The sequence below is a fragment of the Salvelinus fontinalis genome, chromosome 31 (genome assembly GCF_029448725.1).
Source record: "Salvelinus fontinalis isolate EN_2023a chromosome 31, ASM2944872v1, whole genome shotgun sequence".
NCBI lineage: Eukaryota > Metazoa > Chordata > Actinopteri > Salmoniformes > Salmonidae > Salvelinus > Salvelinus fontinalis.
In genome coordinates, this window is record NC_074695.1 from 1,071,295 (window position 1) to 1,087,581 (window position 16,287).

Genomic DNA, 16,287 nt, shown 5'->3' on the forward strand with positions numbered 1-16,287 from the left:
CCCAGTAACCAGTTAACACTAATAACTCTCTCTCTCTCCTCTCTCCTTTCTCGCTCCTCTCTCCTTTCTCTCTCCTCTCTCCTTTCTCTCTCCTCCTCCTCTCTTCCCCAGTGTTGAGGAGGTGAATGGGACTCACCTGGTATGCAGGACCAGCCCCAGTAACCAGACAGACACCATAATAAATAACTCTCTCTTCTCTCCTCCTCTCTTCCCCAGTGTTGAGGAGGTGAATGGGACTCACCTGGTATGCAGGACCAGCCCCAGTAACCAGACAGCAGAGCTGACAGTGAGGGTGCTGTTTGGGAAGGCAGAGAGGAGCGTACCTGGGCAGGTGTTTCACTACATGGAGGACCCCGTCATCACCGCAGCATCGCCTGCTGAAAGCTTCTTTGAGTGAGGAACACTTCCTTTCGTTTTTGGTTTCAGATGGTTTATACCACTCCATCTTCAAAAAACAGTAGCAATAAATAATATGTGATAAAAAAATATATATAATTTATCAATAAAACATTTTTTTTTTAAAGAATGATGGATAATGTTTCTCATCAATATTTTCAGTAAGCAATAAGTGTGATGCTGTTTAACTAGGGGTGGGCGGAGCATAAAGGTGAGTGGGCGTAACCTGGACGTGGTGCAACAGCCAATGATCTCCGTGCGGTTGGAGCACATGGTGGAGAACACGCTGGTCATGAGAAGGAGGAGATACGCCAGAATGTTGGCCAAGAACCACCGGCTTGTCTTCAACAGCACCGTGTCAAAGGTAAAGCCCACATTGGAACATGTAAATCACATCAAATGTTATTGGTCACATGGTTAGCAGATGTTATTGGTCACATGGTTAGCAGATGTTATTGGTCACATGGTTAGCAGATGTTATTGGTCACATGGTTAGCAGATGTTATTGGTCACATGGTTAGCAGGTGTTATTGGTCACATGGTTAGCAGGTGTTATTGGTCACATGGTTAGCAGATGTTATTGGTCACATGGTTAGCAGGTGTTATTGGTCACATGGTTAGCAGGTGTTATTGGTCACATGGTTAGCAGATGTTATTGGTCACATGGTTAGCAGATGTTATTGGTCACATGGTTAGCAGGTGTTATTGGTCACATGGTTAGCAGGTGTTATTGGTCACATGGTTAGCAGGTGTTATTGGTCACATGGTTAGCAGGTGTTATTGGTCACATGGTTAGCAGGTGTTATTGGTCACATGGTTAGCAGATGTTATTGGTCACATACACATGGTTAACAGATGTTATTGGTCACATGGTTAGCAGATGTTATTGGTCCATACACATGGTTATCAGATGTTATTGGTCACATGCACATGGTTATCAGGTGTTATTGGTCACATGGTTAGCAGATGTTATTGGTCACATGGTTAGCAGGTGTTATTGGTCACAAACACATGGTTATCAGGTGTTATTGGTCACATGGTTATCAGGTGTTATTGGTCACATGGTTAGCAGGTGTTATTGGTCACATGGTTAGCAGATGTTATTGGTCACATGGTTAGCAGATGTTATTGGTCACAAACACATGGTTAGCAGGTGTTATTGGTCACATACACATGGTTAGCAGGTGTTATTGGTCACATGGTTAGCAGGTGTTATTGGTCACAAACACATGGTTAGCAGGTGTTATTGGTCACATGGTTAGCAGATGTTATTGGTCACATACACCTGGTTAGCAGATGTTATTGGTCACATACACATGGTTAGCAGATGTTATTGGTCCATACACATGGTTAGCAGATGTTATTGGTCACATACACATGGTTATCAGATGTTATTGGTCACATGCACATGGTTATCAGGTGTTATTGGTCACATGGTTAGCAGATGTTATTGGTCACATGGTTAGCAGGTGTTATTGGTCACAAACACATGGTTATCAGGTGTTATTGGTCACATGGTTATCAGGTGTTATTGGTCACATGGTTAGCAGGTGTTATTGGTCACATGGTTAGCAGATGTTATTGGTCACATGGTTAGCAGATGTTATTGGTCACAAACACATGGTTAGCAGGTGTTATTGGTCACATACACATGGTTAGCAGGTGTTATTGGTCACATGGTTAGCAGGTGTTATTGGTCACAAACACATGGTTAGCAGGTGTTATTGGTCACATGGTTAGCAGATGTTATTGGTCACAAACACATGGTTAGCAGGTGTTATTGGTCACAAACACATGGTTAGCAGGTGTTATTGGTCACATGGTTAGCAGATGTTATTGGTCACATACACCTGGTTAGCAGATGTTATTGGTCACATGGTTAGCAGATGTTATTGGTCACATGGTTAGCAGATGTTATTGGTCACATACACATGGTTAGCAGATGTTATTGGTCCATACACCTGGTTAGCAGATGTTATTGGTCACATGGTTAGCAGATGTTATTGGTCACATACACATGGTTATCAGATGTTATTGGTCACATATTTAGCAGATGTTATTGGTCCATACACCTGGTTAGCAGATGTTATTGGTCCATACACCTGGTTAGCAGATGTTATTGGTCCATACACCTAGTTAGCAGATGTTATTGGTCACATACACATGGTTAGCAGATGTTATTGGTCACATGGTTAGCAGATGTTATTGGTCACATATTTAGCAGATGTTATTGGTCACATACACATGGTTAGCAGATGTTATTGGTCACCTGGTTAGCAGATGTTATTGGTCCATACACCTGGTTAGCAGATGTTATTGGTCCATACACCTAGTTAGCAGATGTTATTGGTCACATACACATATTTAGCAGATGTTATTGGTCACATACACCTGGTTAGCAGATGTTATTGGTCACATGGTTAGCAGATGTTATTGGTCACATACACATGGTTATCAGATGTTATTGGTCACATATTTAGCAGGTGTTATTGGTCACATATTTAGCAGATGTTATTGGTCACATACACCTGGTTAGCAGATGTTATTGGTCACATGGTTAGCAGATGTTATTGGTCACATACACATGGTTATCAGATGTTATTGGTCACATATTTAGCAGATGTTATTGGTCCATACACCTGGTTAGCAGATGTTATTGGTCCATACACCTGGTTAGCAGATGTTATTGGTCCATACACCTAGTTAGCAGATGTTATTGGTCACATATTTAGCAGATGTTATTGGTCCATACACCTGGTTAGCAGGTGTTATTGGTCACATACACGTGTTTAGCAGATTTTATTGCGGGTGTAGCGAAATGCTTGTAAATTCAAATTCAAAAGGTGCTTCATTTGCATGGGAAACGTGTGTTAACGTTGCTAAAGTGAAATAAACAATCAGAAATTAACAGTGAACATTACACCAACTGTTTAAAATAATCCTGTTACTGTGTATTCTGTAGTATTTAAATATGGTGGATCACCATTCATTTATTTAACCTTAATTTAACCTTAATTTAACCTTTAATTTAACCTTTATTTAACCTTTAACCTTTAATTTCACCTTTAATTAACTAGTCAATTCAGTTAAGAACAAATTCTTATTTATAATGACAGCCTAGGAACAGTGGGTTAACTGCCTTGTTCAGGGGCAGAACGACAGATTTTTTACCTTGTCAGCTCAGGGATTCAATCTAGTAACCTTTCGGTTATAAGTCCAACGCTCTAACCACTATGCTACCTACCGCCCCTACACTCTAACCACTAGGCTATCTACCACCCCTACACTCTAACCACTAGGCTACCTGCCCCCCTACACTCTAACCACTAGGCTACCTACCGCCCCTACACTCTAACCACTAGGCTACCTACCGCCCCTACACTCTAACCACTAGGCTACCTACCGACCCTACACTCTAACCACTAGACTACCTACCGCCCCTACACTCTAACCACTAGACTACCTACCGGCCCTACACTCTAACCACTAGGCTACCTGCCTCCCCTACACTCTAACCACTAGGCTACCTACCGCCCCTACACTCTAACCACTAGGCTACCTGCCTCCCCTACACTCTAACCACTAGACTACCTACCGCCCCTACACTCTAACCACTAGACTACCTGCCACCCATACACTCTAACCACTAGACTACCTGCCGCCCCTACACTCTAACCACTAGGCTACCTATCGCCCCTACACTCTAACCACTAGGCTACCTACCGCCCCTACACTCTAACCACTAGGCTACCTGCCGCCCCTACACTCTAACCAATAGGCTACCTGCCGCCTCTACACTCTAACCACTAGGCTACCTGCCGCCCCTACACTCTAACCACTAGACTACCTGCCCCCATACACTCTAACCACTAGACTACCTGCCCCCCTACACTCTAACCACTAGACTACCTGCCACCCCTACACTCTAACCACTAGACTACCTGCCCCCCTACACTCTAACCACTAGGCTACCTGCCGCCCCTACACTCTAACCACTAGGCTACCTGCCCCCCTACACTCTAACCACTAGGCTACCTGCCGCCCCTACACTCTAACCACTAGACTACCTGCCCCCCTACACTCTAACCACTAGACTACCTGCCCCCCTACACTCTAACCACTAGACTACCTGCCACCCCTACACTCTAACCACTAGACTACCTGCCCCCCTACACTCTAACCACTAGACTACCTGCCCCCCTACACTCTAACCACTAGACTACCTGCCACCCCTACACTCTAACCACTAGACTACCTGCCCCCCTACACTCTAACCACTAGACTACCTGCCACCCATACACTCTAACCACTAGACTACCTGCCCCCCTACACTCTAACCACTAGACTACCTGCCACCCCTACACTCTAACCACTAGACTACCTGCCCCCCTACACTCTAACCACTAGACTACCTGCCCCCCTACACTCTAACCACTAGACTACCTGCCACCCCTACACTCTAACCACTAGACTACCTGCCCCCCTACACTCTAACCACTAGGCTACCTGCCGCCCCTACACTCTAACCACTAGACTACCTGCCGCCCCTACACTCTAACCACTAGGCTACCTGCCGCCCCTACACTCTAACCACTAGGCTACCTGCCGCCTCTACACTCTAACCACTAGGCTACCTACCGCCCCTACACTCTAACCACTAGGCTACCTGCCCCCCTACACTCTAACCACTAGGCTACCTGCCGCCCCTACACTCTAACCACTAGACTACCTACCGCCCCTACACTCTAACCACTAGGCTACCTGCCGCCTCTACACTCTAACCACTAGGCTACCTGCCGCCCCTACACTCTAACCACTAGACTACCTGCCCCCCTACACTCTAACCACTAGGCTACCTGCCACCCCTACACTCTAACCACTAGGCTACCTGCCACCCCTACACTCTAACCACTAGACTACCTGCCCCCCTACACTCTAACCACTAGACTACCTGCCACCCCTACACTCTAACCACTAGACTACCTGCCCCCCTACACTCTAACCACTAGACTACCTGCCACCCATACACTCTAACCACTAGACTACCTGCCCCCCTACACTCTAACCACTAGACTACCTGCCACCCCTACACTCTAACCACTAGACTACCTGCCCCCCTACACTCTAACCACTAGACTACCTGCCCCCCTACACTCTAACCACTAGACTACCTGCCACCCCTACACTCTAACCACTAGACTACCTGCCCCCCTACACTCTAACCACTAGGCTACCTGCCGCCCCTACACTCTAACCACTAGACTACCTGCCGCCCCTACACTCTAACCACTAGGCTACCTGCCGCCCCTACACTCTAACCACTAGGCTACCTGCCGCCTCTACACTCTAACCACTAGGCTACCTACCGCCCCTACACTCTAACCACTAGGCTACCTGCCCCCCTACACTCTAACCACTAGGCTACCTGCCGCCCCTACACTCTAACCACTAGACTACCTACCGCCCCTACACTCTAACCACTAGGCTACCTGCCGCCTCTACACTCTAACCACTAGGCTACCTGCCGCCCCTACACTCTAACCACTAGACTACCTGCCCCCCTACACTCTAACCACTAGGCTACCTACCGCCCCTACACTCTAACCACTAGGCTACCTGCCCCCCTACACTCTAACCACTAGGCTACCTGCCGCCCCTACACTCTAACCACTAGACTACCTACCGCCCCTACACTCTAACCACTAGGCTACCTGCCGCCTCTACACTCTAACCACTAGGCTACCTGCCGCCCCTACACTCTAACCACTAGACTACCTGCCCCCCTACACTCTAACCACTAGGCTACCTACCGCCCCTACACTCTAACCACTAGACTACCTGCCCCCCTACACTCTAACCACTAGGCTACCTGCCGCCCCTACACTCTAACCACTAGACTACCTGCCCCCCTACACTCTAACCACTAGGCTACCTGCTGCCCCTCCACTCTAACCACTAGGCTACCTGCCCCCCTACACTCTAACCACTAGACTACCTGCCAAAACAAGAGCAACACAATGGAAATACTTCCTGGAGGATTTTAGGTGTATCCTCTTGTGGTTGAATTGGGTTTTAAAATTGTTAAAATAGATTGAAACAAGTATCTGAATCCATAGATTCAGAACTATGGACTTAAAAACAAATGCCACCTGCTCTCTCTTTCTGTCTCTCTCTCTCTGTCTCTGTCTCTCTCTCTCTCTGTCTCTCTCTCTCTCTCTGTCTCTGTCTCTCCCTCTCTCTCTCTCTGTCTCTGTCTCTCTCTCTCTCTCTCTCTCTCTCTCTTTCATTCTCTCTCTTTCGCTCTCGCTCGCTCTCTCTCTCTGTCTCTCTCTCTCCCTCCCTTCCCTCCCACCCACTCTCTCAGAAGCAAGAGCGTTGTATGGTGGTCTCGTCCTTTGAGATGACCTGTTTGACCCCGCGTGTGACCCATGACTCCAAGGTCATGGGGGTGTGGTTTGAGCTGGACAACGTTAAGGTGTCATTTGAGAGCGTCGCGGGGAAGACGTTCTCTTACTACCCCAACCCTGAGCTGTTCGCTCTGAACAGAGATGACCCGGACACCCCCTACCGTTTCAAACCTGGAGGGGTCATCGCTGTAGAGGTGAGATAAATTAATACATTATAACGTTAACCTGTCTAGGATCAGCGTGGCGCTAGCGGCACTCCCCCCCCCCCCCCACTGAAAAACCAGTGCCGCGAAATTCAAAAAAAATATTTTTTTAAAATATTTAACTTTCACACATTAAAGTCCAATACAGCTAATGAAAGACACAGATCTTATGAATCCAGTCAACATTTCCGATTTTTAAAATGTTTTACAGGGAAGACACAATATGTAAAGATGTACATCTATTACCTAAAAACACATTAGCATATTCCACCATCTTTTATTTGTCCACCAACACCAGTAGCCATCACCAATTCGGCTAAACTAAGATATTTATAGCCCCTAACCAACAAAAAAACTCATTAGATGACAGTCTGATAACATATTTATGGTATGGGATAGGTTTTGTTAGAAAAAAGTGCATATTTCAGGTATATGGCATAGTTTACAATTGCACCCACCATCACAAATGGACTAGAATAATTACAATGAGCAACGTGTTTACCTAACTACTAATCATCAAACATTTCGTAAAAATACACAGCATACACGAATCGAAAGACACAGATCCTGTGAATACAGACAATATTTCAGATTTTCTAAGTGTCTTACAGCGAAAACACAATAAATCGTTATATTAGCTTAGCACATAGCAATTAGCAGCCCAGCATTGATTCTAGCCAAAGTGAGCGATAAAAGTCAACATCGCCAAAAGATATTAATTTTTTCACTAACCTTCTCAGAATTCTTCCGATGACACTCCTGTAACATCACATTACAACATGCATATACAGTTTGATCGAAAATGTTTATATTTAGCCACCAAAATCATGGTTAGACAATGTGAAATGTAGACAAGCTGGTAAAGAAAACGTCCTTGCGCCACTTAGACAGTGATCTACTCTTATACATAAATACTCATAAACGTGACTAAAAAATATAGGGTGGACAGGGATTGATAGACAATTTAATTCTTAATACAATTGCGTTATTACATTTTTTAATTTATCCTTACTTTTCAATACAGTTTGCGCCAAGCGAAGCTACGTCAAAAAACATGGCGTCCTAAGCCACTAAAATGTTTCGACAGAAACACGATTTATCATAATAAAAATGTCCTACCTTGAGCTGTTCTTCCATCAGTATCTTGGGCAAAGGATCCTTTCTTGGGAGAAATCGTCTTTTGGTGGAAAGCTGTCCTCTTGCCATGTGGAAATGTCAACTACGTTCGGGATGAACTGAAAAGCGTGTCCAACTTTTCACATCGTTGCAAAAATAAATGTCCCAAAATCGCACTAAACGGATATAAATTGCTATAAAACGCTTTAAATTAACTACTTTGTGATGTTTGTAACTCCTATAACGAGTGAAAAGATGACCGGAGAAATATAACAGGCTAAACTAACGCTTGGAACAGGAGAGGGTCGGTGTCTTCCACGCGCGTTACGCAGCAAGAAAAGACTTGCTAGCTAAAGGTTTTTTTCATTTGTAGGGCCTGTGAACGAGCAATCGAGCCCGTTGGAATCGTCATCACGTAAAGGCATCCAGGGGAAGACGTAAGAAGTGTCCGTATAGTCATAGCAACGACAGAGCCCTTTTAAATGACTTCAGAAAAGTGGCCAACGTTTCTCAAATCTGACTCCATGTCAGGGAAATTGCTGTAGAATGGGCTCTGTTCCACTTAGAGACAAAATTTCAACTCCTATAGAAACTATAGACTGTTTTCTATCCAATAATAATAATAATATGCATATTGTACGATCAAGGATTTTGTGGGAAGCCGTTTAAAAAATTAGCCACATTAGCATAAATAGTCTAAACAGCGCCCCCATCCCCAACAGGTTAACGTAATAACGTTACGGCAGCGTCTCTGTCCGACACGGTAACCTGTTAGAGGTGAATCCTACCGTTAACCTGTTAGAGGTGAATCCTAACGGTAACCCGTTAGAGGTGAATCCTAACGTTAACCTGTTAGAGGTGAATCCTAACGTTAACCTGTTAGAGGTGAATCCTAACGTTAACCTGTTAGAGGTGAATCCTAACGTTAACCTGTTAGAGGTGAATCCTAACGTTAACCTGTTAGAGGTGAATCCTAACCTTAACCTGTTAGAGGTGAATCCTAACGGTAACCTGTTAGAGGTGAATCCTAACGTTAACCTGTTAGAGGTGAATCCTAACGGTAACCTGTTAGAGGTGAATCCTAACGGTAACCTGTTAGAGGTGAATCCTAACGGTAACCTGTTAGAGGTGAATCCTAACGGTAACCTGTTAGAGGTGAATCCTACCGGTAACCTGTTAGAGGTGAATCCTACCGGTAACCTGTTAGAGGTGAATCCTAACGGTAACCTGTTAGAGGTGAATCCTAACGGTAACCTGTTAGAGGTGAATCCTAACGGTAACCTGTTAGAGGTGAATCCTACCGTTAGAGGTGAATCCTACCGGTAACCTGTTAGAGGTGAATCCTACCGTTAGAGGTGAATCCTACCGGTAACCTGTTAGAGGTGAATCCTAACGTTAACCTGTTAGAGGTGAATCCTAACGTTAACCTGTTAGAGGTGAATCCTAACGTTAACCTGTTAGAGGTGAATCCTAACGTTAACCTGTTAGAGGTGAATCCTAACCTTAACCTGTTAGAGGTGAATCCTAACGGTAACCTGTTTGAGGTGAATCCTAACGGTAACCTGTTTGAGGTGAATCCTAACGTTAACCTGTTTGAGGTGAATCCTAACGGTAACCTGTTAGAGGTGAATCCTAACGGTAACCTACTGTATTTCAGATCGTCGTTTTAAATAAGAATATGTTGTTAATTGACTGACCTTTTATATAATACAATCAGATGGCGTGATGACTGACTGACCTGTGCACGTGTTGGTCCAGTCAAGGACCTTTAACCTCTGATGACTAATGGCTGTCTGTCCGTCCCAGGGTAAGGACCTGACGCGTGCCATGACTCGTGAAGAGGTGGTAGCCAGGTTAGGTGACCAGGAGTGTGAGGTCAAGACTCTAGACAGCACTCACCTGTACTGTGAACCACCTGAGAAACAGCCAGACAGTCTAGGGAGCAACCAACTGCCCAGCCTGAGGGTTTGTACACACGCACACACACACACACACACACACACACACACACACACACACACACACACACCACACCACACCACACCACACCACACCACACCACACCACACCACACCACACCACACCACACCACACCACACCACACCACACCACACCACACACGGTCAGTACTGTTTTCTAGAGCTGCCCAGCCTTTGGGTTGGTTTCTCCTGATAGTGTTGCAGTACTACATCACTGCTTCCTACAGGTTATTCCAGAGCTGTGTTCCTCAACCATCTCCACACCAGGAACTGGAATGAGATCATTATTTAATGTTGAGGATGTTTATATGTATCTCTCTCTCCCCTCTCTTTCACCCTCTTTCCCTTTCTCCCCTCTCCTCCCCTCTCTCTCCCCTCCCCTCTTTCTCCCTCTCTTTCACCCTCTTTCCCTTTCTCCCTTTCTCCCCTCTCCTCCCCTCTCTCTCCCTTTCTCCCCTCTCTCTCCGTCTCTTTCACCCTCTTTCCCTTTCTCCCTTTCTCCCCTCTCCTCTCTCTCCTTCTCCTCTCCCTCCGCCTCTCTCCCCTGTCACTCTCTCTCTCTCCCATCCCCTCTTTCACCCTCTTTCCCTCTCTCCCCTCCCCTCTCTCTCCCTATCTCCCCTGTCACTCTCTCTCCCCCTCTCCTCTCCTCTCTCCCCTCCCCTCTTTCTCCCTCTCTTTCCCTCTCCCTCCTGTCAATCTCCCTCTCCCCCTCTCTACCTCCTCCTCTCCCTCTGTCTCTCTCCCCCCTCTTCTTTCTCCCCCTCCCACCTCTCTCTCTCTCTAGGTGGTAATGGGGAAGCTGAACGTAGACCTGGGAACAGTGCAGTATGATACAGAAGGCCTCTCACCTGTCCCTCTGGCTGCCCAGGTGGGACTGGCTGCAGGGGCCGCTGTGGTGGTCCTAGTGGTTCTGGTTATCATCCTCATGTACAGGTCAGTCTCACACACACACACACACACACACACACACACACACACTCACACTCACACTCACACTCACTCACTCACACTAACACACACACAATAACACACACACACACACTCTCTTTCACACACTCACTCATCTATATAAATTAATTTATGTTTGATTTGATTGATTGGTTGATCGAGTAACTGATTGATTGATAGTAGTTGATTGATTACCTGATCGATTGATAGTAGTTGATTGATTCGTTGATTGATTACCTGACTGATTGATAGTAGTTGATTGATTACCTGATTGATTGATAGTAGTTGATTGATTACCTGACTGATTGATAGTAGATGATTGATTACCTGATTGATTGATAGTAGTTGATTGATTACCTGATTGATTGATAGTAGTTGATTGATTGGTTGATTGATTACCTGATTGATTGTAGTTGATTGATTACCTGACTGATTGATAGTAGATGATTGATTACCTGACTGATTGATAGTAGATGATTGATTACCTGATTGATTGATAGTAGATGATTGATTACCTGACTGATTGATAGTAGATGATTGATTACCTGACTGATTGATAGTAGTTGCAGTGAATCCCAGGTGAGGTATTGTGTGTCTCTGTGCAGGAGGAAGAGCAAGCAGGCTCTGAGAGACTACAAGAAGGTGTTGGTTCAGCTGGAGACTCTGGAGATCAATGTTGGAGACCAGTGCAGAAAGGAGTTCACAGGTAAACACACCTCTCAGCAGGTTTAGTTCACTAGAGACCAGTGCAGAAAGGAGTTCACAGGTAAACACACCTATCAGCACCTTTAGTTCACTAGAGACCAGTGCAGAAAGGAGTACACAGGTAAACACACCTCTCAGCACCTTTAGTTCACTAGAGACCAGTGCAGGAAGGAGTTAAACACACCTATCAGCAGGTTTAGTTCACTAGAGACCAGTGCAGGAAGGAGTTAAACACACCTATCAGCAGGTTTAGTTCACTAGAGACCAGTGCAGGAAGGAGTTAAACACACCTATCAGCAGGTTTAGTTCACTAGAGACCAGTGTGGGAAGGAGTACACAGGTAAACACACCTATCAGCACCTTTAGTTCACTAGAGACTTCATCTGAGATGGTACCCTATGCCCTATATAGTGCACTACTTTTGGCAAGGGTCAATGGAACTCTGATCAAAATTAGTGCTTTACGTAGGGGGTAGTGTTTTACATAGGGGATAGTACTTTACATAGGGGATAGTTCTTTACATAGAGGATAGTTCTTTACATAGGGGATAGTACTTTACATAGGGGATAGTTCTTTACATAGGGGATAGTACTTTACATAGGGGATAGTTCTTTACATAGGGGATAGTACTTTACATAGGGGATAGTTCTTTACATAGAGGATAGTACTTTACATAGAGGATAGTGCTTTACATAGAGGATAGTGCTTTACATAGAGGATAGTCCTTTACATAGAGGATAGTACTTTACATAGAGGATAGTACTTTACATAGAGGATAGTACTTTACATAGAGGATAGTACTTTACATAGAGGATAGTACTTTACATAGGGGATAGTACTTTACATAGGGGATAGTTCTTTAGAGGATAGTGCTTTACATAGAGGATAGGTTGCCATAAATAACATTTATACAGCTCCTGAGTCTTCATAAAGACAGGATTAATTTATCCTCCTCCTCTCCCCTCCCGTCCTCTTCTCCCCTCCCGTCCTCTTCTCTTCTCCTCTCCTGTCCTCCTCTCCCCTCCCGTCCTCTTCTCTTCTCCTCTCCTGTCCTCCTCTCCCCTCCCGTCCTCTTCTCCTCTCCTCTCCTCCTCTCCAGATCTGATGACAGAGATGATGGATCTGAGTAGTGATGTGGGTGGACCAGGTATTCCTCTCCTGGACTATAAGACGTATGCGGAGCGTGTGTTCTTCCCCGGCCAGAGGGGGGCGCCACTGAGTCAGAACCTGGATCTGCCAGAGTCCCGCAGACGGACGGTGGAACAGGGCCTGGGACAACTCAACAGCCTCCTCAACAACAGACTGTTCCTTATCAAGGTGAGTAAATGGTTGGACATGTAGACAGACAGACGGACGGACGGATGGAAGGGCAGGCAGACGGACGGACGGACGGACGGATGGAAGGGCAGGCGGACGGACGGACGGACGGACGGACGGACGGATGGAAGGGCAGGCAGACGGACGGACGGACGGACGGATGGAAGGGCAGGCGGACGGACGGACGGACGGACGGAAGGGCAGGCAGACGGACAGTGTCGGTTTGTCTGGACACATCTAGTAGGAAGTGAGCTGGCAACCATTGGTTTGCTGGTATCAAATTCTAGTTCCCGGCCCCTGCCATTGCGGCCTTGAGTAAGGTTCTTGACCCTTACAAAAACTGTTCTAGGGGCTCCGTAATATGGCTACCTCTCTAGGGGCACCGTAATATGGCTACCAGCTGTTCTAGGGGCGTCGTAATATGGCTACCTCTCCAGGGGCACCGTAATATGGCTACCTCTCCAGGGGCTCTGTAATATGGCTACCTCTCCAGGGGCTCCGTAATATGGCCACCTCTCTAGGGGCTCCGTAATATGGCCACCTCTCTAGGGGCACCGTAATATGGCCACCTCTCCAGGGGCACCGTAATATGGCTACCTCTCTAGGGGCACCGTAATATGGCTACTTCTCCAGGGGCTCCGTAATATGGCTACCTGTCTAGGGGCTCCGTAATATGGCTACCTCTCCAGAGGCTCCGTGAATTGGCTACCTCTCCAGGGGCTCCGTAATATGGCTACCTCTCTAGGGGCACCGTAATATGGCTACCTCTCTAGGGTCTCCGTAATATGGCTATCTCTCCAGGGGCTCCGTAATATGGCTACCTCTCTAGGGGAACCGTAATATGGCTACCTCTCTAGGGGCTCCGTAATATGGCTACCTCTCTAGGGGCTCCGTAATATGGCCACCTCTCTAGGGGCTCCGTAATATGGCTACCTCTCTAGGGGCTCCGTAATATGGCCACCTCTCCAGGGGCTCCGTAATATGGCTACCTCTCCAGGGGCTCCGTAATATGGCTACCTCTCCAGGGGCACCGTAATATGGCTACCTCTCCAGAGGCTCCGTAATATGGCTACCTCTCCAGGGGCTCCGTAATATGGCTACCTCTCTAGGGGCTCCGTAATATGGCTACCTTTCCAGGGGCTCCGTGAATTGGCTACCTCTCTAGGGGCTCCGTAATATGGCTACCTCTCCAGAGGCTCCGTGAATTGGCTACCTCTCCAGGGGCACCGTAATATGGCTACCTCTCCAGGGGCACCGTAATATGGCTACCTCTCCAGGGGCACCGTAATATGGCTACCTCTCTAGGGGCTCCGTAATATGGCCCTCTCTCCAGGGGCTCCGTAATATGGCTACCTCTCCAGGGGCTCCGTAATATGGCTACCTCTCCAGGGGCACCGTAATATGGCTACCTCTCCAGGGGCACCGTAATATGGCTACCTCTCCAGGGGCACCGTAATATGGCTACCTCTCCAGGGGCACCGTAATATGGCTACCTCTCCAGGGGCACCGTAATATGGCTACCTCTCCAGGGGCTCCGTAATATGGCTACCTCTCCAGGGGCTCCGGGAATTGGCTACCTCTCTAGGGGCACCGTAACATGGCTTTCTCTCTAGGGGCTCCGTAATATGGCTACCTCTCTAGGGGCTCCGTAATATGGCTACCTCTCCAGGGGCTCCGTAATATGGCTACCTCTCCAGGGGCTCCGTAATATGGCTACCTCTCCAGGGGCTCCGTAATATGGCTACCTCTCTAGGGGCACCGTAATATGGCTACCTCTCTAGGGGCACCGTAATATGGCTACCTCTCCAGGGGCTCCGTAATATGGCTACCTCTCAAGGGGCTCCGTAATATGGCTACCTCTCCAGAGGCTCCGTAATATGGCTACCTCTCCAGGGGCTCCGTAATATGGCTACCTCTCTAGGGGCACCGTAATATGGCTACCTCTCTAGGGGCACCGTAATATGGCTACCTCTCCAGGGGCTCCGTAATATGGCTACCTCTCCAGAGGCACCGTAATATGGCTACCTCTCCAGGGGCTCCGTAATATGGCTACCTCTCTAGGGGCACCGTAATATGGCTACCTCTCTAGGGGCACCGTAATATGGCTACCTCTCCAGGGGCTCCGTAATATGGCTACCTCTCCAGGGGCTCCGTAATATGGCTACCTCTCCAGGGGCTCCGTAATATGGCTACCTCTCCAGAGGCTCCGTAATATGGTTACCTCTCCTGGGGCACCGTAATATGGCTACCTCTCCAGGGGCTCCGTAATATGGCTACCTCTCCAGGGGCTCCGTAATATGGCTACCTCTCCAGGGGCTCCGTAATATGGCTACCTCTCCAGGGGCTCCGTAATATGGCGACCATCTGCTCCAGGCCCTCAGAGGGGTCGGGATAAAGCAGAAGACACATTGGACTTTAAAGTAACATATTCTCCTACTCTTCCAGTTCATCCACACCCTAGAGGCCCAGCAGAACTTCTCCCAGCGTGACCGTGGCTACGTGGCGTCTCTCCTGACCATGGCCCTGCACGACAAGCTGGAGTACTTCACTGATGTCATGAAGACCTTACTGGGAGACCTGGTGCAGCAATACGTCGCCAAGAACCCCAAACTCATGCTGCGCAGGTGGGTCTTTAGCTCAGTGGGAACAACACAGTCTCAACGTCCCAGGTTCGAGTTACAGAGGGGATTCAGTGAACCACACTTGTCTGATGAGTCGGCTTATCTGAGGCCAAAAGGTCATGCCTAGACTTTAGCTCAGCTGGCTAACACAGTCCTGTGGCACATAGTTTAAACCCAGTCTGTCCCTGTAACATGACCTACCCTCTAGAGATGTATATCATGTTGAGATGTTCCCAGTACAGGAACTCAATCATGGTGAGATGTTCCCAGTACAGGAACTCAATCATGGTGAGATGTTCCCATCACAGGAACTCAATCATGGTGAGATGTTCCCAATACAGGAACTCAATCATGGTGAGATGTTCCCAATACAGGAACTCAATCATGGTGAGATGTTCCCAGTACAGGAACTCAGTTTTCTCAACATGATTGAGTTCCTGTAATGGGAACATCTCACCATGAGAGATGCCCAGCTCAGAGAGGTCCAGCTCAGACAGGTCCAGCTCAGAGAGATCCAGCTCAGACAGATCCAGCTCAGAGAGGCCCAGCTCAGAGAGGCCCATCTCAGAGAGGCCCATCTCAGAGAGGCCCA

At 47.3% G+C, this 16,287-nt stretch overlaps 1 protein-coding gene across 1 annotated transcript in view; it reads left to right on the plus strand.

Annotated features, from left to right (window-relative positions):
• Nucleotides 1–16,287, plus strand: part of plxnb3 (plexin B3) — a 285,828-nt gene that overhangs the window by 197,506 nt on the left and 72,035 nt on the right. Inside the window, exons 19-26 of the mRNA XM_055891079.1 lie at nt 217–393; nt 589–760; nt 6,761–6,997; nt 9,929–10,087; nt 10,889–11,037; nt 11,658–11,758; nt 12,857–13,074; nt 15,520–15,698. Coding sequence (XP_055747054.1) covers nt 217–393; nt 589–760; nt 6,761–6,997; nt 9,929–10,087; nt 10,889–11,037; nt 11,658–11,758; nt 12,857–13,074; nt 15,520–15,698 — 1,392 coding nt within the window. The remainder of the gene's footprint in view (nt 1–216; nt 394–588; nt 761–6,760; nt 6,998–9,928; nt 10,088–10,888; nt 11,038–11,657; nt 11,759–12,856; nt 13,075–15,519; nt 15,699–16,287) is intronic.